Raw genomic sequence first — 23,379 nt, forward strand, 5'->3', positions numbered from 1 at the left:
AACCGTTGTAAAATCGACGCATCGTTTCACCATCTCATGTCATTTTACGGCCGCGATATTTATTCGTCAAGAAATATTAATCGAGGTTACCCTGCACACGTGCTATGGTGCCACCACATTCTTGCAACCTCCGCAGTCATGCACAAACCAATGTGTTCAGTCAAACCTGAGCCATGCCAGGCAAACATTATTTTTTTAAAGTCTCCCAAATAACGAATACACCAAGGAAATTAATGACAGTGCAAGCATTGACACGCGAAAAGAAGTCATTAAACGAATGCAAGAAAGGGAGGACGCAACGATGAACGATTTAGTGGAGAATCAACTCAATGAATTAGAAACACGACAGGCACATGAATTACACTGCAATTAAGCTAATGAATGAATGGGCATGGTGAATGAATAATGCTCGTATGTTTTCTAGAGGGCTCCTGGTGATGCCAGTAGCGATGTAATCAGTGCCACCGAGGCTGGAGTGCTGGCGTCGGTTAACTTTGCATTGGAGCTGTCAAGAGAGTTTTCTCTCGCCCATCATTTTGAGCAGCTAACTCAAAACCGCCGGGGCGCACGCACGGAGGCATTCACTGGGCCACAAAACCCACCGGAGGCTTGCGCCAGAAGGGCAGTGGCATTAAGACCCGGCGTGGCGCTGGCGCACGAACAACTCTGCGTCGTGCTGCATTATCGACAGCGCGGCAGAGCGCGTGTCGTCGGGGTGGCTGGGCGTGACACGGCAGGGCAGGAAGTGTCAACACGTGGCGCGTGGGCGACGATGGGCGGGCATCGGAAGCCGTGATCGCGCCGCGGCTCGGGGGCGCGGGCATACCTTGGTGAACATGGGCTTGCCGTGCTGCGTCACCATGGTGCACTGCTCGCAGTCGAGGGTAATCGCGTTGTTGTGGAACGACTCCTTGGAGTGGCGCAGCATGAAGTACATGTCGCTCACGCCGCCCTCGAAGATGCTCCGGAAGTAGCGTGGGATGAGTGTCCTGCCGATCGCTGCGTTGACACACACGGGCACGGAACGCAACGGGCAGAGGAAGGATGTGCTGTTAGAGCGGCGCAATTTGGCTGTCAATGAGAAATCTATTTCAAAAAGGCAGGTGACCAGTACCTATACTGGAACACCCGACTGCCTTTGTCTTTCCATTTCTGTTAGCGATGACAATACCGCCATCACAGATGCTCGATTCAGGTCAAAATCGACCGAACGGGGTTCAGTCCTGCCGACAGATGCCAGAGATTGAAGTTGTATCGCTTGGATTACACATCACAGTGCCCAATTCAACAGGCACGTGCCGATTCATCCACCAAGAGAATTGATGAGTTGTCACGATTCGCGCTCGACATTCCTTTTTTTTAAAGCCATAACAAAGCCGTCGAATTTTCTTCATCTCATTTTTGTATTGTATTGTTTCTTGGTTTGTTTTTACTTCTGTAATGACCTTGCAGTATTGTTTGGCCAATTAACATGAATCCAACAAGAGTACCCCATTTGTGTACAATTCACAAAGGGTAAATAACATTCTTAAATGCGTAATTCGATGCGCGTATTGCGAGTGCAATGATCAATTTTAAAATCTACTAATCTCCGCGCGTGGTGACTTGAATACGATTTACCACACGCAAGGACGTTTCAACGTCTGTTAAAACCACACATTTCTACCAATCATGGACATATCAACGGCGACAAACTCAAAATCGTCACGAGGACATGGCGTGCATTGTGCCTTGGTCGTCTCGGCGATGCCTAACAAACACAGCCACATAGAGAAACATTTTATTTTAAATGTCGCATTTATCAATTTTCCTACAGGAAAATTGGTCGCGTTACATTTACAGACACCCTACAATGTCCCGTGTGCCGTAAACCACAGAGAAAATCCCCGCAGAGCACCACTCATTACAGTTATGGAGTGTTTTATTGTTTTGAATTAAAAAAAGGTCTCAAATTAATTATTTACCACAACACCAACCTGCAAAATTACAGTGTTTTGACCTGTTGGCTTCTTGGATGGGCCTCAATGTAAGAAAGAAATGAAAGGGTTGCACTAATAAAGATTTGTTTACAAGCCACGGCCAGTTTAATATTTCTTGACTTTATAAATTACATTTGAAAACGTTGGCTATGAAAGAAGACAAAGCGAGGCGTTTTAATCATATCCTTTATATTAATCTCTATTGCTGTTCTTACACAGACTACTGTACACATGGAGCATTATGCATGTAACATATAGTTTGTTATTATTATTTTATTGACAACTAATGAAAAGTGATCCTACATTGCTTTTCATGGGTACTGTGAAATGTACTTATTTATTTACTGGGTCAAATATGATCTAGAGACCATGTGACATTTGCAGTTATTAGGCGAGACTTTAAAACCTCGACGTTTTATTAGATATTCTGACAAGGATCAAATACGGACGGAAAATGGCTGGGAAAAACGACACGTAAATGAAAATCGGTCTCCTGATGGGGGGAGGGAACGGGGAAAAAACAAAAACACGGCTAACGTATTCCTCTGGTTTCCGTCTGAACGTCATTTATACATTATCATCAATCATTAACCCCCATGCCCATCCTCCCAGCACCCCCCCCCCCCCCACACACACAACCCACCACATCGCCCCACACAGCATACACTGCGCAATTAATCACGGCCAACTATAACACAGCCTGATTGATGGCACATTGACAGCTAATATACACAGCAGCCCTCATGGCTATTGCACAGCCACCACTACTTTATCTCAGCCAGGCACTAACGGGCCCCCCCCCCCCACCGTCCGTCCTCCCGTGCCTGCCCACGCGCCTGCCCACGCAAACAGCACCAAAGATTTCACTCTGCACAAAGGAGGAATCGATTTCCAAACAGATAAATTATATGTTGTGCCGGGATATGTGCCGGATTCAAAGAGGCGGGCGGCGTTACGAGCCCACGCAGCAGACGGCTAACGTGACCAAAGACCCGTTCCCCCACTCAACCTCCGGCATAAGATTCCCCTTGTCCCGTCCCCACGACCCTCCGTGACCCCCCTGGCAGTGGACGGCCACATCGCTTGGAATTCTCTGCCGTTCACGCTAACAAGCCGCGTTTCTAAACACGGAACGCGGGTCCTGAAGAAGTGAGGAGGAGGAGGGGGGGGTGGAATACCCGGCACGTACAGGAGGACGATTCATTCGGCCCGATAGACATTGGAGAAATAAAAATACAGCAAAGTGTGCAAGACGCAACTAAATATGTTTTACGTCGCGTTCAGTTCTGCATCATCAAAGAAGAATGCGTGTGTAACAACAGCAGATGTATTAACTTTGGCGGGTGAGAGCAGGGGAAAATATATATATGAGGATCAACCACATTCGAATGTTTTTGGGAACGTTGAGCTACTGCAATCATAAAATAATGGTTGCATTATTACACTGTACTAGCACCATTAAACGTGTTTACAAGGATTTATATTGGTCTTTTGGCTTCACAGGCATGCCTGGCTGTGTCACCGACGAACACAAGTACTACCTGCATAACCCTGCACTTGTCAGCATCCGCAGCGGCAACAGCAGCAGCAGCCGTGCGTCCCTCGCACATTTTAAACGTCCCACAGCATTTAGCACGCAGGCAGCCAAGACCGAATACGCAGAGGCTTAAACAAAACAAAAAACCCAGGTGATAGCGAGGACAAGAGAACGCAAGCGAGAGTGCGCCAGACAGCAGAGAGAGAGAGGCAAAGAGAGCGAAAACGGAGAGAGATAGAAAATCAAGTAAAAAAAAAGTGAAGTCACGATCCCTGGATGTGTGGAACAGATGGGGCTGTAAACGGTAGATTTTTAGCGCTCACGCGCTTGTGTGTGTGCGCGCGCGTGCGCACGTGCGCGCGCATGTGTGCCATCGTGTGGGTAAACACAGGCAGCTGTCGGCTGGGGCAACCCGCTCGCCCCACTCGGCTCAATCTGTCCCCACCGCCACCTCCCCAAATGAACAACGTTTAGAAAAGCATATGTTGCTGGAGAGAGCCGGGAATGGGTAACCAGCACTATAAATCAATTAACGCCTCGCTAATTAGTCACAATGAGTGCTGGAACACACTGAATTGCACTCTTCCCCCCTTCCCACAAAAACCCCCCTCCATCACCATCCTCCACTGCCCCCCCCCCCCCACCAATATCTCTTAACTCACCTGCTTACTCAATGTCGACTACCTGCACATGCCAGTGCTGAACCCCACCCCCCATCGTCACTGCCTGACATCACCCCGCTGCGTACCCGTTCGCTAATTTTACGTGTGGCCAAAAATCATCGGCCGGCCCATGGGATCTTCCGACTCGACATTGGGTCTCATCCAAGTCTCATCCAGCGAGCGCAATTATCGAGGTGGAGATTGTGGAGGGTGTGGATTTCGTAGTTGCTCTTCCAATGCATTTGCCTCGGCAGAGACGGCTCCGGGGAAGACGTGGGTAAGTAAATGCTTCGGCCGCGAGGTACATTTTACCGTAAAAATGCTTGCGCTGTTATAGCTCGCCGCTACGCGTGTGGGTTGTAGACGATCCCGTCACATGGAGCGAAACGTCTGACATGCCCAAGGGAACGTGATACGATCGTAAAAACACATCGGAAAGCCCTACTCTTAAAATATGACAGTTTCCAAAACAAGTCCAGGATTACCGTTGCAATAAGAGCTCAGTAGGCCCCACCTGGTGCAGCCAACCTTGCAGGCCTCAATATGAAAGCAGAGCACTGGGCCTCACCCAGCTCAGCCGACCTTACAGGTCTCAACATAAAGGCCTTTTGACATGGCACAAGTCACAATTCTTGCATCGTGTGCGTCAGTCTCATAATTCCACAGATGTGCTGTAAAATATTTTCTCGGTTAAAAAAAAAAGTGTTGTTATAGAGAAGGCTTTTCGTTTTTTTGGTTAAAGAATATTTTTTTGTTCCATTTCTTGTTTTTCTTTCCTCTCGGATCATCTTTGCTTTCGGCAGCAGTGTTCGGCACCACATGGGAGCTGCTGATGTGAAAAGCTATCTCCCCGCTTTGCTCAGGCATACCGTCACTTCAGCTCAACTCTTATCATCTGTTGCACTTTGTTGATCTTAATATCCGGAGCCCAATTATAAATGATATGCAAATTAGAAATCTGCTCGCACGAAAAAATAGCAAATTTCGGATTAGAAACACGAATGCAAAAAAACTTAGTTCCTTTTCTGTGGGAAAAAAAAAAACGTTATAAACATAAAGCTACGACGAGAATAAACAAGCATCCTCATCTACATGTGGCTGCTCCTGTCAAACAAAGTCAACAGAGGCAGATGGCAAAGTTTCATTGCGAAAGAAAAAGGACTCGGAGACTGAGTCTCACTTTCGACGCCACGATAAAACGCGTCAAAAGTGAAAAGCCACGCATCAGAGAACGGAAAAGTGTAGGCGCGCATGTAGCGAAGGAAGAAAACTATTAAACGCCCAAAATAATTGCATGATCTAATTTGTAAGGTCGGTTCCGCTTATGCGCGCTTGCCCGCCTGCCCGGTCATCAGTGTTCCCGTGCGATTGAGCGGCCTTCGGGCAGCGACCCACGCTCGTTTGCTCCAGTGGACCACAAGTCCACCCCCCCCTAACCACTATCTCGACAAACAATCAAAAGCATTCAACTGTACGGGAACATCTAATAGCTCAACTACCATCGTGGTCATCATTAGCTGCGGCCACGATCGATCCATTACTGGACGAAGAAGGCCTCCCACGATCCGTCGCCACCTCTCGCAATCCCTGCGACGCCGTAATCCACCTGCGCACGAGGCGATTTCGTGGCGCCATTTCCTCGGTGGACATCCGCTTGGACGAGTTCCATTCCCTGGCCGCAACGCCTGCCATTATTCATCCATTATTCATCCCTTCCAACGGGGTGTCCCTGCCCAAGCCAACTTTCCTTAACAATTTGAGTTATGCCATGAGCGTGTGTGCTCCGTAATCCAACGGCAACGTGAGCACCCCTATAAAAACGCACAACCACCAACATTAAGCATGAGAGGATCTTCACCCGTATGGCTGTCGTGACGAGTGCTGCTAGTGAACAGCTATGAAGGCCGGCCGGGCACACGAGTGGTCTGGTGTGAAGAGAACCATGCACCGCTTCCTTGTTCTTCCCAGTGCTGACGATCACCCACCGCAACCAGGTACTCATTTAAGGCCGAGTCAACCCAAGGGAGCAGACCAGCACCGCTCCAGATATTCATCACCGACGTTGGCCGTGAACAGGAACCGCACTCGGGTTCGCTGGGTTCGTGACGCAGTGCAGTATCCACTACTCTACAGCTGTCCATAACCACTGCACTAATACTGTCATCAACCACGCACAAAGACTCCCCCCCCCCAAATCGTGTCGACTTAACAGACTGCTGGGGAAAGTGCTGTCAGCGAGCACGTATGAAAGCCAGAACAGTGCACGAGGGGGTGGGAGGGCAGAAACACGCCTGGCCGCCTTTGTCTCCCCATTGGCGATATTTACACACCGCACCAGGTACTCATTTGAGGCCGAGTCGATCTAGGGGAGGCCCCGGACCGGTTCAGATAATCATCGCTGGTGTTGTGGCCCTGAGCGGGAATCGAACTGGGGTCGCCGGGTTCGTAGCACTGCGGCGCTAACCGTTGCACCAGCGCTCATCGACACACACGCACACGTGCAGACGCATCCACAGTGCCATATAACCCTGTCCTCATTCCCTCTGCACATCTCCACCATCGCCTGCCTTCTTCCTTCCCGAGGCCTTCAACAATCTCCACGCCCCCGCATCCCCCCCACCAACCACCGCCACGCACCGCTCCCCCACCACCACTACCACTACCAATCCCACAACCGCCTGTGCCTCCACCACCACCACCACCACCGTGGCGGCTGCCCCCCGCCCCCCGCCAGTAAGATCCCCTGGGCCACGGCGCACACGTGAGACACGTATCCAGCACAGTTATTTACGGGCTGCCGGGGCGGCCAAGCGCTACAAATAGGGCCCGGCCAGGGATGCACAACCAAGCCTTGGGCACGGTGGCCATTCTTAACCCCTTTTTTGGCCCATGGCACCAAGCTCTGGCCCAAAAAACACGGCACCCCGGCCACCTTAAAATGGTGACCTTTCCCTGTTGCTGGGCAAATTACTAATTCAGGGATGTTTCAATTATAAACGAGATTGGTTTGCAGAGAAAGGGCTCTAATGCCGATCTAATTTTTAACGACACGCGAATGTTAGGAGCGTGTAAAAATTATGATGTTATATAACTGCGCAAAAAATAAAGGGAGAGGGATGAGAGGACGGGGGGCGGTGGGGGGGGCACGCAGGCACCGTAATGACCAGGAGCGCTGCACTACGCGCGTTTAGTAGCACTGTGCGACGTCTCGTGTGGGAGACAATTTAAACGGGCCGGCAAGTCGGTCAGTCTCCCAAACCTAAGTGGCGTGCAGCAGAACATGGTGACTTGCACGCGACTTGCTTTGCACTCCCACGTTGATCTCCTTTGCTCGCGCCTCCCTCACTCCGCCTCGTGCTCTCTCTTTACCTTTGCCCCATCCCAACCCCGTTTCTCTTCATCTCCCGCCATCCCCCACTTTTCTCCCTTTCACCCTTCATCTCTCTCTCGCTCTGCTCCTACCTTTGCACCGGGTTCATTCCTCTCCATCTCCACCCCTCCCTGCTCCCTCAGTCCCCTTCCGAACCACCTCCTCCCCCCCCCACAACCACCTCCGCATCCGTGCAACTCTACCTTCAGCCATTGTTCTCTTGGTCGTTCTCACCTCCCAATTCTTCTGTCGTTGTTTAGCTCGCCCCAGCTGCGTTTGCCTCTCTCCTTCTCAGTTTTTTTCACCACCTCACTTAACAACGTCCACCTCTGTAACGCTTGCGCTCCCATTTCCTCTCTCGCTCGCATGCTTCTCAGTTTCTCTCTTGCGCCGTGCGAGTATACACGCGCGTGTGTGTGCGCGCGCGTGTCTTCCACCCTCCCCCCGCTGTATTCACATGGCCCGCTCCCCCCTGCGCATCTGATCAAAGTGGTCCCGTATGCAATAAGACTGATTGGACCGCTTTCGGGCGTCCGTTCAAAGGCGGCCGGGCGCGAGATGTAAATTCCTCTCCGTGTTTCTGTCCTGACGCTTTGCGCTTCACACCGTCGCGTGTCAAGAACGCTCTCGTTTGAGAGCGCCATTTGCATACGGCGCGACCGGCTTGCCATTGCGCGCGCGCACCCAGAAACCGTTCCCGTTGTAGTTGCGCGAGGAGGGTTTTTTCTTTAGCAATCCTGCGGACGTGCCTCGAATTGGCGCCGCGCTAAATTTGCGGCCGCGCCACGAGCACAGTCGAGGGGCGGGGGGGTGGTGGTGGTGGTGGGATGCGGCGAATCTTGTTGCACTCAAATTTACTCGGCAATTATTCGAGGGAGGAATTCGCCTTCGCGATTACATTTCGCCACGTCTGGAGCGAGAGCCACACGCGGGTCGCTTCGTGAGCGCGGGCCCCCTAAAAATTCACAATAGCAGCCATTACATGTCGCCGTGTCCCGACTCAGTGTTGTGGGTTTTTTTCCCCCTCTCACTCTTATTTCAACACGAGAGAAAAAATAATAATAAGTCGGTGTGCCACCGCTACACAACGAAGAATCTCGATGGGAAAAATGCCGAATGAATTAGAAACGACGGAAGCCTGCCGTACAAAAACTAATTATTTCCCACGCGCACGGTCATATTTCCAGTTGCGGCCCTCCTCAGATTTTCGAGACAATGTGAGGAAATTAAAAGGACGTTGAGAAAGACAAACCCCGAGTGGGACATCAGTTTGGCCAGAAGGCGCCTGTCACGACCGTAAATAATTTCTGCTGGACTGTCAGCCGCAAAAAAAAGTGGACAAACTTTTTCTTTCTGAGCACCAGGTCCACAGAAAAGCTCAACGCCATTTTGCCGATTGATAGCCGCTCCACGAAAGTGGCAATGTCGCGCAATATTTGTAACTTTCACAAACGATACAACACCTACGGCACTTTCGCGTGAAGATAATTCTAACACCCACGTAAAATATAACCACTATTCAACGCAGACTTTTGCAAAACTATAAACGTGCACAAATAGGTTTTTTTTGCAATAATACTTCAGAAAAAATTATCCCCCAAATGTAGGATTTACGAGTGCAGCTCATTACGATAACACAATGTTTAATTATCATAATGAAACATGGCAGCGTTTAATTGGTGTACAGCAAGACAAGAAAATCATTTGTAACAAATGATTTAATTCCGTGATTACCTGGATTGCGTTACGAAAATGTAGGTCCGTGGTTTTACTTTGAATGTCACTTTCAATAAATGTCATAATAATGTTTCATTAAGGTCCTTTAGTCTAGCACACTGTCTCATCAAATGGCACTTACATTTTTGAATTTAAACTTTAACATTATCAGTGTTCTTTGAAATGTACTTCAACGTTCGGGAACTCCACGCTCTCTCAGGCCAGGGCTCACAAATCACGCATTTTTTATTTTTTTTTGAGCGAATTCTATCATTTAAATCCTACATTTTGTGTAAATGATGAACAAATCCATCACCACAACGGCAGAATGCGTGCAGGATGGAAACAAATAGAATCAACAGCACACGCAAAGGTTTGCTGCTGAGAAGCAGCAGGAAGGCACAACTCCCATCATGCCCTGCATGCGTGTCATGTGACCACCACATTGCGCGTACGATTCCCTCGGCCCATTCTAAGCCACGAGTGCGACAGAGCTGATACATGTGGCCATATTGGCTTTGTTTGTGAGCTCACCTTGGTGTATTGTTAAATCTAAATGTTTAACGGTTACATTCGAGCAAAACCAGGTTTAAGGGGGCGTACGGTGAGTTTTTCGGAGATGCAAAATGAAACCAGAGAGAGGAAAGCTCACGGATGGATACACGGGTGCCAAACCATCCACGTAGTCATGTAGAAAAGAACCACTCCAGCCAATTAAAATTGGCGAGGATGGGGGGCTGGGGGTGCAGCGATGTCCCTACGGATCACAGCGATTGAAGTGCGGCAACATTTCGTGTGGTATGAAGTGTCTGTTTAAAACATATTGTGGTTACACATTTTGGCTTATTAGCTTGAACAACAACCTCCGTCACTGCAAAAAATAAAAAATTTCTCCCAACTTACAGCGCAGCGTAATTTTAATAGAGGAATAAAATGCATCATGAACTTAAAAAAGAAAACATAAACCTCCAAGGACTATCTTTAAACCCCAAAAACGGGTACTCCCTGATAAAATACTGCATACGGATGAGACGTAATAAAACATACGCTTACATAAATGAGGCCAATTAACGTTTTGAAAATTGTTTAGTTTTAGAGCAATGTGAAATTAATTCGAGCATAATGCCTGCTTGCGACCTGACCTCATCAGCATTGACTAATAAAATATTTTTCAACACGGGGAAGCAGCATTTACCGTCGAGTGAATACCGCGAGAGGGTTAAACACACATTTAATTGTTGGGCGCGTGCTTGTTGGTGTGTGTGCGCGCTCTACGCGTGCAAGGAGAATTACTGTGACTGGAATGAAAGCTCTGTTGACGCTGGCTGGCGATTCTAGCCTGCAGACACAAGTGCCATGGCCAGTCTGGCTCACCGCTACGGTTGCAGGGAGCGCCAGCCGTGCTTCACGTACGAGCGAAACACGTGCGTGCGCATTAGGGTCCGAGGGTCTGCGATACGTTGCCGGGCGCTCTCCCGTTGTTACCCACGTTGCACGAGGATAACGTGGAACGAGAAGGCAAGAGGTGAAGATATCACGGTGGGGGCGGTGGGGCGGAGAACAACAGGAGAGTCGGAGCACAATAAAAACACAAAGACCAAGATGCCACTGCCACGCACGGCGGGCTGTGGCGTGACAGACGGCGATGTAGGCGCACGCATAGAGGCGGCGGCGGCGGCGGTGGTGGTAGCGGCGGGTCCCCCCGTTGCAAGAGAAGAAAGAAAAAAATTGGCAGGAAGATCTGATCATCACACCAGCCTCAGCCGCTGGCAGAAATGGAAGAAATGCAACCCCCCCCCCCCCACCATGCTCGGCTGAGAGCAACTGCGAGGCTGCTGCTGCTGCGCACCGGCCGCTTTGCCACGTTACATTAATCTTGTTTGTCAAGGGCGCTTCATCCTGACACCGGCAAATGCCAGTGCACGCCGCCATCATTATTTACACTAAAGCAGGCGCGAAAAAATCTCGACGTAATCTAGGCGAGGGGGTGGTGAGCACGGCAGAGAGGCAAGGCCTCGCCAGTGCGCCACTTTAACCACCCCCCCCCCCCCCCTCGTTATTATTAGATCTGACCACGCACCGGAAAAAACTCCAATCAGACCCTGAATGCTCGCAAAATAGGGGACAGGCTGCACTCTGAGGTGCCCTGCTGAGGTGGGGGGTGGAGTGGGGGGGGGGGGGGGGGGTCCCCATTCTTTAACCTCCATCTGTGTGCTTTTCTCCCTCCCCCCACCCCCACCTTTTTTTTAAGGGGTCTTTTTCTTCTTCTTCTTCTCTTTTAGACATGTGTGACTAGAGCGATTTGTATAATTTGGTAATTAAAAAACAGCTTGAAATTATCCCGCCTGGAGACATGCGTTCGTAAGCGGGGGGGGGGGGGGGGGGGGTAGAAGGTTTTTTTTTACTAGAATTGTAAAAAAAATGTTTTTTTTTATATTAAAATTTGGTAAATACCGATGCCAAAATGGTCATCGGCTCACGGGAGGGGTCTGCGGAGAACAATCCTCACGTCTCAACGTCCCCAGTTAGACGGCCCCCCCCCGCCACCGCCTCCACCCAACCAACGATATTTTTGGACTAATGTGCCCCATGTGCTGCATTTGTTTCGAAAGCGGGGGGGGGGGATGGGGGGGCTCTCCTTAAACGAAGAAGAGCAACCACGCCTCTCTGGCATCCAACAAAAGAGGAGCGGACAAGACGACATGCGGCTGAAATAAAAAGTTAGATTTTTGATTTATACACTATTATTTGAAGATGCACGTCGGAAAATGACACTGAAAACAGACCCACCCACCCACTCACACGACCGCCCCTTTCCATGATTTTTGAGAGCATTATTTCTCAAAAACTGTGCTTTTGCACAGTACACCGCGCCATCAAATCGCAGCGACCGTGGTTCTACACGAAATTATTTGTAAAACTATTTTATAATGAGATAATATGCATGCTAGCATGATGGGTCGTTTTCCTTGTGGGGTTTTTTACGCGCGTGTGTGTTAATTTAAATAAAAAATAACGACGTGCAGATTGTGCTTTCCTTTAAATTGGGTGTTTTTAGTACAATAGCATTTTGCACAACACTAAATATGTATATTAACACGCGAGTAACTCAAAATAAAATACTCACCAGACTGGCACAAGCGACACTTATAGTCCGTTAATGAGAAGACGCAGTATGTGGGTAATGGAAGTGGGTTCTTATTAAAGGATTTCTTAGAAATTAAGGTTCTCAATTTGATAGGAAAACTTAGCCGTTTGATGGGAATAAAGATTAATTTTATTTAAGTTTTGACTGTTTTCCATACAAGCTAATTGTCATTATTTCTAATAATTTCAAGATTTGTGCGCAAATTATATTTTGTAAAGCACTCATGAAAAGACAATTATATTTAATAATTGATAATTGGAGGTAATTTGAGATTAACAAAATTAACTTTTTCGCCAAATAACAACAGAAATTATTCGGAAAAACGCTAAAGTTCACGTTGTCTGTTACTTACATCGGCCTTAAAAATACTCCAAGTGATAAAGTAAAATACTCCAAGCAATTGTAAGCAACTGTCCATCATCACAGGCATTGCCTAAGTTGAACAGGCGAAGGCACTTCAGACCAAACCGGTGCAATTGCAATACCCACCACAGGACATGGCAGTTATCCTTTAAAGATTACACCCCAACTTCTGCTGTGCAACTACTTCGCAGCAAGTGTGTGCAACAAAAACAAACATCACACTTTTGGGCGAGATGCAAGGTTAAAAACGGACAACGGCCATTTACGTTTCACACGTAACAAAAACAACTACAGCGGTCTTCCAACCGCCAAATGGGAGTTTCATAGAATGGAAATCACTGCCTGGGGTCCAAATCACAGAGGCTACAGAGATAAGAGTTGAGAGTGAGAAATGTACACAAGGGCTCTTGTTAATAAGTGTCTTTAGTCGATTCGGACAGAATGAATGAAAGCAGTTCTGTTTGGATTACCACCTGTGCAAGGCTCCTGAATTTCTGAGCTCAAGATAATATCAGGGGCAATGAAAATGGAATCCACGGCCATATTTTACGAGAGCAGAGAGCCAACTCAGTAAATGTATTCGGAAACGATTTTAAAAGAGATAGGAGATGTATTCATAAGAGTTACATGGGGGGGAGAGAGGAGACGGGGATGGGGGGGGCAGGATTATTCAGGAGAGATGTAAGAGAGGCGAAAGATGTAATCAAAAGAGACATGACAATGTTTAAGTGACGTGGGGCAGAGCCGACCACTTCAGCCTTGCGATGGCTCCTGGTGCAGCCAACAAAATTCCGCGTCGTGAAAGGTGCAGGAAAACCAACCCCAAGGAACACCACGGTATCGGGAGTTGTTGCGTTCGTGGAAAGGCAGACTTATGCAGGTAAATTCCCCACGGATGCCACGAGGTCAATGCTTGACGTCACGGTGACGTCACCGCTCGGGCCTCCCCCTCAGGTGTCACCATGAACACCGTCAGGAATCTGTGGCTACGCTAACTGGCAGGCAGAAAGCGAGTGACGTTAATGTGCCTGTGCCGATCGTTACTTAGATGTACCGCACCTTTTTTATGGTTAAAAAAAAGACAATCTGCCTATGTTTTAGGCAATAAAATTTTGACGAAACCCTCAGTGAGTATTTATCATTTTCAAATGTTATATTACAGCTGTCATTTTACAGTCCTCCACATTGATGGACCACTTCAACACTGCTAGAAACTCGAGTGTTGACCTATTCGATTAAACTACACCGACTGCAAAAACATGAAATATTAAATAAAATCCAAAAACAACAGTCGGCAGATAAGGAGGCGGCAACAGCAGAAGCAGCAGCAGCAGAGGAAGAAAAGATTCCTGTCACAGATTGCCTATGCTTTCACTTCCCCCGAGCTATTGCGTCAAGCATTTCGGAAATATTCCTTAAAATAACCTCGTGGAAAAAGGAAAAAACATAAACATGCCATTCCGGCCACCTTCCTGCCTCACGGACTTCCCAACTTTGGGAGCCAAGCCCCACGGCCGCGCACAATGGGACATTCGCCTTCCCACCCACCGCCCTTTCCGTACATTCTATTCTCTCTTGTCCAAAGCTTCCATTTTATCTGCGAGTCCAGGACTCAAACATCCTGCCACGGCAACAAGTGACAGGTGCGAAAGAGTCACACGGACAGAGCGTGAGAGAGGTGGTGAGCGCGCGGGGCGGCGGGGGGGGAGAGAGAACGCGAAAGAGACGACGAGTGAGAGAGAGTAAGCGAGGGAGAGAGGGAAAGCGTCAGAGCGAGGAAGATAGGGCGAGGAAGAGACGGGGGTTGAGAGAGCGACGAAGGGAAGGGATATATCGGAGGGCTTGTGGGGCCAGGTAAACAAACATCATCAGAGGCAAAGGACTAAAAGTGCTTGACTTTGTTTACTTAATTTTGTTTCGCAGAGCGAGACCATATGCCGTGCGAGTGAAATGCACACAAACGCGGAGGGCAGTGGCCAAACCAATTCAATAACCCCCAAAGCAAGGTCGGCTGCCCTGTGTCAGGGAGGATGCATTTTCATATATATTTTTTTCCTCCCCAAAGCGCGCACGGCAAACAGTTGCACATGGCAAACCATACGCCTGAAAAGACGACGGCGGTCCATGCTCGCGCGACTATCTGCCGCACGTGCGCTCACCCAGAGAGAGAAGGGGGGGGGGCACGAGAAAAAAAACAAAATTACCAACAGCATCATCTCCGAAATTATTTATGTCTTAACTCGGCATCGCTTGCTTTAATATAGCGGCGAGCACGGCCTACGCCCGCGGCACATTTTCCACACAGATTCACACAGGATCTCAGAGCCTTAGATGAACCAAAGCAAACATTCACACGAGATCTGGGGCCGGCACAGCGCGATCTTTTCCCCATTCGCCGCGGTGGATAGCCCATCCTTTAGCTGTGCGCATATATGTCTTACTTGCCAAAGCAAGCCGAGGAAATCCACGTTGGTGATAAGCCAAAATGCCAATGATATAGATAGGAGTGTTTGGCAAAGCTACAGGTCACAGACTGCGGGGTAACGGGGGGGGGGGACACACAGCGGAGTTCGCGTAGTCGCCCCCGCCGCAGCATCTGAAGTCCATTTACACTTTTGCTGACAGCATCTGACAGCAGGACCCATTATCTCAATCTCAGGCGGCGGGCGGGCTTGTCACTGGACGGCTAATCTCACTCCAAAATGCGTTAACGCCGCACACTAGGTAAACATCTCGCAACCCAATAGCCAGTGAGAACCACTGTCACCGAGCATCAATAAAAACAGCCCTCATCACATCTGCGCAAAGCACGTGAAATCTATTATGTGCGTACATGTATACATATGCGCGGGCGGGCGCGCGCGCGAGTGGAGCGTCACTGTACTGTGCTTACGCATGCTATTTTCTCAACTGCAACGAACGCGTAAAGCCTGCGTATGATCGGCGTAAAAATGATGCACGGTGCTGTGCGAGCATTAGCATGTGCCGCCCCAGAGTAAATCCTACGAAAACATTACAACTGCGCCGCTGTAATTAGGCGAGCGGGGTTGCATTGTGGTTTTTCGAGATCGTTATTTCGAAACCCTTTGGCCGACTCACTCCTGGACGAAGGCCTCCGCACCTCGGGTCAGTCATGAGGGTCGTTTGACCATACTTCACCAAGGGGGTACTGACGAGCGGGGCTCCAGCACTAACCAATGTACCCCTACTCCTGATTGTAAATATACTGGGATTACACTCTATAATGACTGGTACTATATTCGTAGCCATGTTAATACGCTGACATTCGTTGGTTAACGTTTGCTGTTGTGCATATATTATTACACGAATATTTTGCTGTTGTTTCCAGTTAAGGTCCGCGACTTAAAATACCCCAAAAATGTCTTTCATTTACAGCACCGCAAATATATTGACCCAAACGAATTCTGCATTCACCGCTAAAATGCGCATACACACGTACAATGCACACATCCTTATTTCCATCGTCGATCATAAAGTTGCCATGGCTGACTGCAACAGAGGCATGGAGCAAACCAGCCATCATCACGCGGCCCACAAATGGGAAGAATTTTCATGATTCAAGAATCGATTCTCTTTTGAATATTTTCTCGACTTCAGCGCCTTGCGTGTATTGTCCGGAGCCTTTGTTGTTCCCCTTGTCCTGTCTGTACGGCCTGTCTCACCGTATACCGTCTGCCTCCTTTGTGGTGGCTTTCTCGCTTGTTCTGTCTGGCTGGTTTGTTCAGACAATCAGCATAACGGTAAAAAATTTGCATAACATTTGCATAAATTATAACCTTTTATTTTTTGGTATGCGATTCAATGAAGGCATTGTGAGCGTATGGGATACATTTGTATCGATGCCGACTGCTATAACCATCATCATTAACCGTGGTCTATCCACTGCTGAATGGAAGCCTAAGCCGTTGCCACGTCTTAATATTAATCAGTTAATATCAATGTGTTTCCATATTGCAATGCAGCCATCAAAAAATAATTATTCTATACCAATTAACAGCTTTCACAGATGAATGGATGGCTCGCGACCAGTTCAGATATCACTCGAAATCTGATATTAGCCGTGGTTGAGAAATCGTAGATAGGTCATCACGCAGTCCGTTAGCCACCGTGCCACCGCTCCACCCATCAGAGTCATACAATCATCATCATCATCACACAACGAAGACTCAAAATACAAATGCATCTCTGGGACAGGGAGTGCATTGCAAAGGCTTGCTGTGCAGCAGTGCCGTGTATGTGTGTGTTCCATAGCGGTATAGGGGGAGCGGTAACGAAGCTACAAACCCGGCGCCCCGAATTCGGTTCCCGCTCACGGCCAACAAGTTACGATTATCTGAACCGGTCCTAGGCCTACCCCCTAGGTCGACTCAGCCCCAAATGAGCACCTGGTGCGAGGTGTGTAGGTGCTCGCACACAGCGCTTGCCCCACCAACAGCCTGTTCAGGCTATACGGGGGATCTCTATGTCTTTGCGTGTGTGTTGTTGTTGTTGTGTGCTGCAGTGTGTGTGTGCGTTGTTGCGTGATGTAGTGTGATGTAGCGAGTGTGTGCGCACGTTCCGCGGGCCGTGCAGCGTGCGGGTTAACGCAAAGGAGCAGCCGTGGCGAGTGCACTGTCGCCACGCAGCACAAAACTGCACACAAAGGAAAGTGATCAGAGTCTTTAAAAGGAACAATCAGCACATTGATTATTTGATCTACCCTTTGAAGCCCTGAAACAGATAAGCTCTTCCGAGTGTTTAACTCGTCGTGTAGCGTGGGAGGGGTTTCCCTTTCAAAGCTGGGGGGGAGGCAGCGGTGGCAGTGCAGCTCGGACTTCTGGAAGCGGCCGGGAATGGTCGGAGTACCGCGTGAATGAGTAGTCCCGTGCTCCGACGTTACAGGCCCCCCCCCCCCAACTTCAATAGGGGGGGGGCTGCTTCCGATCGCTGCGCGAAACCCGGGCGGAAACGTTAAAGCGGGTTTAGCCTTTCTAGAAAGACACGCATCTGTGCGTAACTACAACGTCGTACGTTATATACTTACATAGCAGTTCCATTATTCTTACGCTCGCATGTATTGATTGCTCTGCAATGGGCAGAGATTTATGCCACGGTCGGGGGGTGTGTGTGAGGGGGGGGGGTTTGGCGACGGGGGAAGAAAAGGAAGAGCGGTCTTCACCGCTGGCACACGGTTCAGCAACAAACAAAAAAACTCCCGGGCAGTCGGCCAGGGAAGCGAGGCTGGTACAAAATGACCAAATTCTCTTTCTCTCTCATGTTCCGTACAAATCAGGTTGAACCGAAAACTACAGCCATTCCCCCCTACCCTCCCCACCACGTCAATCCTCGGAGCGTGGCTTTGATAAGGCGCAAGCCGGCTGTGAAGTTCGCACCCAAAATGCGCGATAAGTTATTGGCAACGAAGGGAGAGTTCCAACAAGCCAATGGTAAAAGCCCATCTATCGCCACCACTTGTCCAAAAATATATATTTTAAATATATTTTTAACTTTTTTCTGCAATTCATCGCTCATTCATCGCGGCACTAATGACTGCAAGTTGTGTGAATTTAAATGGCACAACAATACATTTAAAGCGATCTCATGAACATTGTTTTTTTTCTTGCCAATTGTGAATAAGATACTTTCTCAATCTTTATGATTTTTTTTTATGAACAAACTATATCAAGCGTTTTTTTAATGTAACTGCAATGATAAAAATCAGATCAGAAAAATGTAACATGCTTCATATTTGCTCATTTGTACAGGTGATGTGCAACTTTAAGCTTAAAGCAAATTTGAGCCAGGTGAAAGCAAAATGTTCTGAAAACGGGGAATTAGTATCGATGGCTCTTAACCTGGAAGGCTTAGCCGCCCTAGGTTCAATCGTTAATCCGTTATCGAGGAAACAAACCCTGAACGGAGCAGAGCTCCACACGGCACCATCTCAGGTGACATTGACACCTGTTCACACACCTGTTCATAACAGGGGTCTCTCTGCTCAAGGACCAAGACACCCACAACACACACCTGAGATCCTTCACAATGAACTCCAAACTGGGACACGTGCGGGTCACATGACCCATCGTATGCAGAATAAAACTAAACAAAAAATACAGGATCATCAATTTGGTGATAAGCTATTCCAGGAATGCTCATTTAAAAAAACACACACACACACAACAACCGGAATGTCACGTCACAACTTAAATAGATGTTGTATTTTGGCGTCTAACAGCTCATTGGAAGAGACTGTCACTCCACATTTGCCAAGATGACTTTCACAACGCCATGACCGACCACATTATAAATTGGTTTTAATCTACGCACCCCACCATCAGCCTCTACTTAAAACAGTTTTTTTTTAAGATGCCACGCGAACGTGCCATAAGTGTTTTATGAATCGCCTTGAGAAACCAGCTGTAATTAAAACGGGTGCGTGCATGAGTGCGTACGTGCGTGCGTACACGCAGATTTAAATCAGGGACTCTCCTGCAGACGCGAGGCACACTTACGAATGCTCGGGCAAACCAATTTTTTTTCCTTTTAATATCATACACCAGATCACATCAGGAGTCCACAGTGGGCGACTACGGTTACGACAACAACAAAAAGTTTCATGTTGGCAAACTAAATCTTTTGCACTCATATTGGTTGAAAAAATATTATCTTGCCTCCTGCCCAAGTCCCACTTCCCGAATAAGCATTTTCTGTCGATTTAAAAGCATGAATCGCAATGCTTTACGGCACCCCAGCGCAATAAGCAACATGTGCATCTGTCATTACCCCACTGCATGGCCCGCGTGCCACTCAAAGACTGTATCGTTCCACACAATAGCCTCCGCTGGGAAGGGCTTAACACGGCCCGTTTAATATATGGTTCCTTCACGTAGTCAAGCCGCGTACGACAAAAGGTAGAGCAGACTTCAGCTTTTATACACATAAGGCACACACAGTGCAATCGCTTTCACTTTAAATCATGTAAATACCGAGATCAACCACAGTAAAAACCGGTCCAAATATGTAAACCTATTGGCAAGCATTTCTTGCATTCTCTACACCTTCCATTGATTTTCTTAATCATTACGTTGGATTTTTTTTCCCCCCCACCATTATTCCTTCAACTGCATCAGACGTGTTTTTTCAAAGGTCACTCTCTAGACCCGAGCGGTTGTTGTAGCCTTCATCACATTAGCCTCTCGCAGGCGCCACTAATGCGCTGCTCCAACAATCATGGAGAATTTCAATTATTGTGACATTTGGTTTCCTGCAAAGAGGAAACGGAAGAGCGCATCTGTACCCATGGCCGCGTTTGACGTGCGCGCGAAGACCAACACGGGGACCTCCCTTTCACACACGCTCACACCTCTGCTTTCTTAACCACTAAATTAGAATGGCGAAACTTACTAGCGAGCAGCAGCAGCAGCAGCAGCAGCGCACGAGCTGCCCAATGTCTTTCACATGGCAACTCGGTGGATCCCACAAGCGCCTTCAGGAGCTATGGGGTGGGGGTGGTGGGGGGGTGCTGGAGGGTTGGCCACTACCGCAGAGCCCCCCCGCTTGGCCGACAGATGCCCTCTCCGTGCACGCATCACTAACGAACGGAGGGCTGAAAGGGGCCGCTATGACGCCAGGACGGTTCGTTCCACGGAAAAGGATTCCGGGTCAACGGACTGAACAAGGAAGCCTGCTATGACGGTGTTATCATCGCAGGCTTAGAGGGGCAGGAGATGCCCCCGCCCCCCTTCGTACCGTCAATGGCACCGAACACACCCTGGCTGCAGCTCTGCTTTGCGTGCTCCTCTCTAAGAGTGCCAACAGGCATTAGCGATGTGCGCAAGGTCAACGTAGCGCTTCAATTCTCAAGGAGCGTGTGGCGGTGCTGGTCTCCGTGAAGGACCCTGGGGCAGAAGTGGACATTCGGGATTCCTACAGAGGAGCCAATCTCTCCATAGGACAACCACTGGGGGGGGAGGGGGGGGGGCCTCTACAGGCTTACAAATGCTCGCTGTGACAGCAGACAGAGTTGGAGCTATGCGTGGCACAGGTAGCAGCAACAACAACTGCCATTCGCTACTAAGTGGCGGTGCTCGTGCCAGGCCAGGTGCACGGTGGAAACACAGGTAACACACACACACACACATACGCCTGGCTGGTGTTACCTGCCTAACCTGAACCCCGACCCAGTGGCGAAGCGTAATTGGCGTGGGGACGTTGTGCCCAATTTCCCCGCTCCCCCTTTCCGGTGCAGCTGCCCCCGGTGCAGCTGCACCACCTGCACACTCAAGAGCTACGCCACTGCTCCTCCTCCCAGCGCCCCACACCAATGACCAAGGACGGATTCATCACCGCAGATGACGACACCCGGGAACAACTCTCCCCCCCCCCCCACGCGTCTTCGGCTTGGAGATTTAGAGAACAACCAAAAGAATAATAATCACAACGCCGCAACAACATCTACCCAGCAACACCGCGCAGCCAGAGCGCTCACCGATGGCGCCCCTGCCTTGCCGAAGGGCCCCCCTCTATTCTTGACGCACGACAGCGGCTCTCTGCGAGAGCGCTGCCAAGGCTCCAGTGAGCCACATCACTCCAATGCGCGGCGACAGGATGTTTGTGATACTGTCCGCAAGTGCGACAAAGCACCGAGAACGGCAATCTTTCTGTACGCAGTAATAGACTCCTTGTGTGTGTGTGCATGTGTGTGTGTAATGTATACGGCCTATCAGATCGTCTTATATTCATCATGCCAATTATTGCCTTACAGCAGTCCGTCGAAAAGGAAAGCCTTTTGATTCGACTGCGCTATATGCACACAGGGTATTTTCGACAATGACCGATAACATTAACCACGGCCGTGTTTGTTTTTCGTGGTTTAATTACGAGTAAGGTTCAACGTTTTTTTCGGCGAGAAATGTAAAAGACCAGCACACGCAATGGCCTATTTTTGGGGAACGATGTCACACTTTTTTTTTGCATCCACTTAACGGGACTTGGTGCCAGTCTTTTTGTTATTTTGTGCCCCGGTGAAAATTGCCGGGGCGTTCGTTAGACGCGAGCCTTTTGGACTCCTTGCAGACTAGCCGAGAAGGCTGCGTGTAAATCTCTAGACTAGCCCCATGCGAGTCACAAATATAAAAAAAAGTCGTATTCGTCAATAAAACTGCCTTTCTTCAGAGCAAAAATTCTGCCCAAGTTCTGCGGTCCTCTATATATATGAAGGTTTTATCTTCCAATTAATAATAATTTACACGTGGGAGGAAACTGCAGCACCCAGAGAAAACCTACACACGGGTAAAGGGGGCAACACCCATCCCATACAGATGACCAATATCTCCCAGCATGGTACCTCGACACCCAGGGTGGGTGAAAGCCTTCAGCTGATGCAGAACTATATGCGAGATGACTTCCTGATGAGGCTTAAAGTAGTTGGATTGAAACGTCTTGTTACGTCGGCGTTGATTTTAGCCATGAAAAGTCTTAAGCCACCAGTAAGGAGCTATATTGGTTAGAATTTTATCAATAAATTGGCACGTGTAAATAATATCTTCATTAACGTGACAATCTGGCCATGGTGGAGGGTGAATGACAAGAATTTTGGTATAAAGCTACCAAATGGCAGAACCCCAAAAAAAAATGCAGATCTGTGTACACAACGTTCCAAAAAGTATCGATTAGCGCGAGTTTGTTAAACCAGTTTGGGTTACAGTCAATCATCCGCAACAGCTGCGGTTTAACTTTAAGAAAAAAATTGTTGCAGAAAATTTCAAGACCAAGAAACAAAAACTGCAAACTTTTTTTTTAATCATGAATTTAAAAAAATAAACTATTATGTTTGGCAAAGTGACCCCATTATCTGGCATCTGACACTGTAACACAATGCCATCGCGGCATTGCACTGTGGAAGTGGCCCTCCTGATTAACAATTTGTAAGGAATTTTGCCGTGCATAACCATGCACACAACCGTGCGCGGTGCGTGGAGCCGCGTCGACCGCGTTGAAACGCCAATTCCCCATACCTAATGACAGTCAGACAGCCCAATTTGCAAATGTTTGTTTCCTGCTCGCATCGCCGTTCTCCGATGAGATTTCCACCAGGCGCAGAATCCCGCGTGCCCTCGCCAACGTTAGCGGTCATTATTTTACAAATTCCCCTGGTGCAAAAAAATATATATCCGTTTGTTTGTTTGGTTGGTCCAACAAGGCCCCGTGCCGGTGCCAAACATGCAGACAGAAGTAAAAAGAAAACAAAAACTACAACAGGAAAGAAATAAATACCATGGAGTTTAATTGCGAGCATTTTGAATGTAGAGAAAAAAAAAACACAATCGGAAATCCGTGTAGCTAAATTCAAACAAAGCTTGAGATTCAAATGTCATCATCACCATCATCACCCATGGTCAATCTACTGTTGGATGTAGACCCCCCCTAATCCAACGTAATATCTCATGATCAAATAAAAAGCATGCAACGTGAACTTGTTTTCGACTTTATAAGAGTCACAAATCAAATATTAGCAAAGGCAAAATGTCCTGGTATTTTTGCGGTCGGTACAATGATGAACTTCGTACGATGTGGGGAGGCCCTCATCCAGCAGTGGATATGTA

At 48.5% G+C, this 23,379-nt stretch overlaps 1 protein-coding gene across 17 annotated transcripts in view; it reads right to left on the reverse strand.

The window, feature by feature from the left end:
- Nucleotides 1-23,379, reverse strand: part of LOC133345513 (LIM domain-binding protein 2-like) — a 168,527-nt gene that overhangs the window by 53,412 nt on the left and 91,736 nt on the right. For all 17 annotated transcript variants that reach the window (XM_061556310.1, XM_061556322.1, XM_061556323.1 and 14 more), the window contains one exon: nucleotides 827-999. In XM_061556310.1, the coding sequence (XP_061412294.1) occupies nucleotides 827-999 (173 nt within the window). The remainder of the gene's footprint in view (nucleotides 1-826; nucleotides 1,000-23,379) is intronic.

This window comes from Lethenteron reissneri, chromosome 22, assembly GCF_015708825.2.
Source record: "Lethenteron reissneri isolate LAM-NWPU_2019-01 chromosome 22, ASM1570882v1, whole genome shotgun sequence".
In the NCBI taxonomy this organism is placed as follows: domain Eukaryota; kingdom Metazoa; phylum Chordata; class Hyperoartia; order Petromyzontiformes; family Petromyzontidae; genus Lethenteron; species Lethenteron reissneri.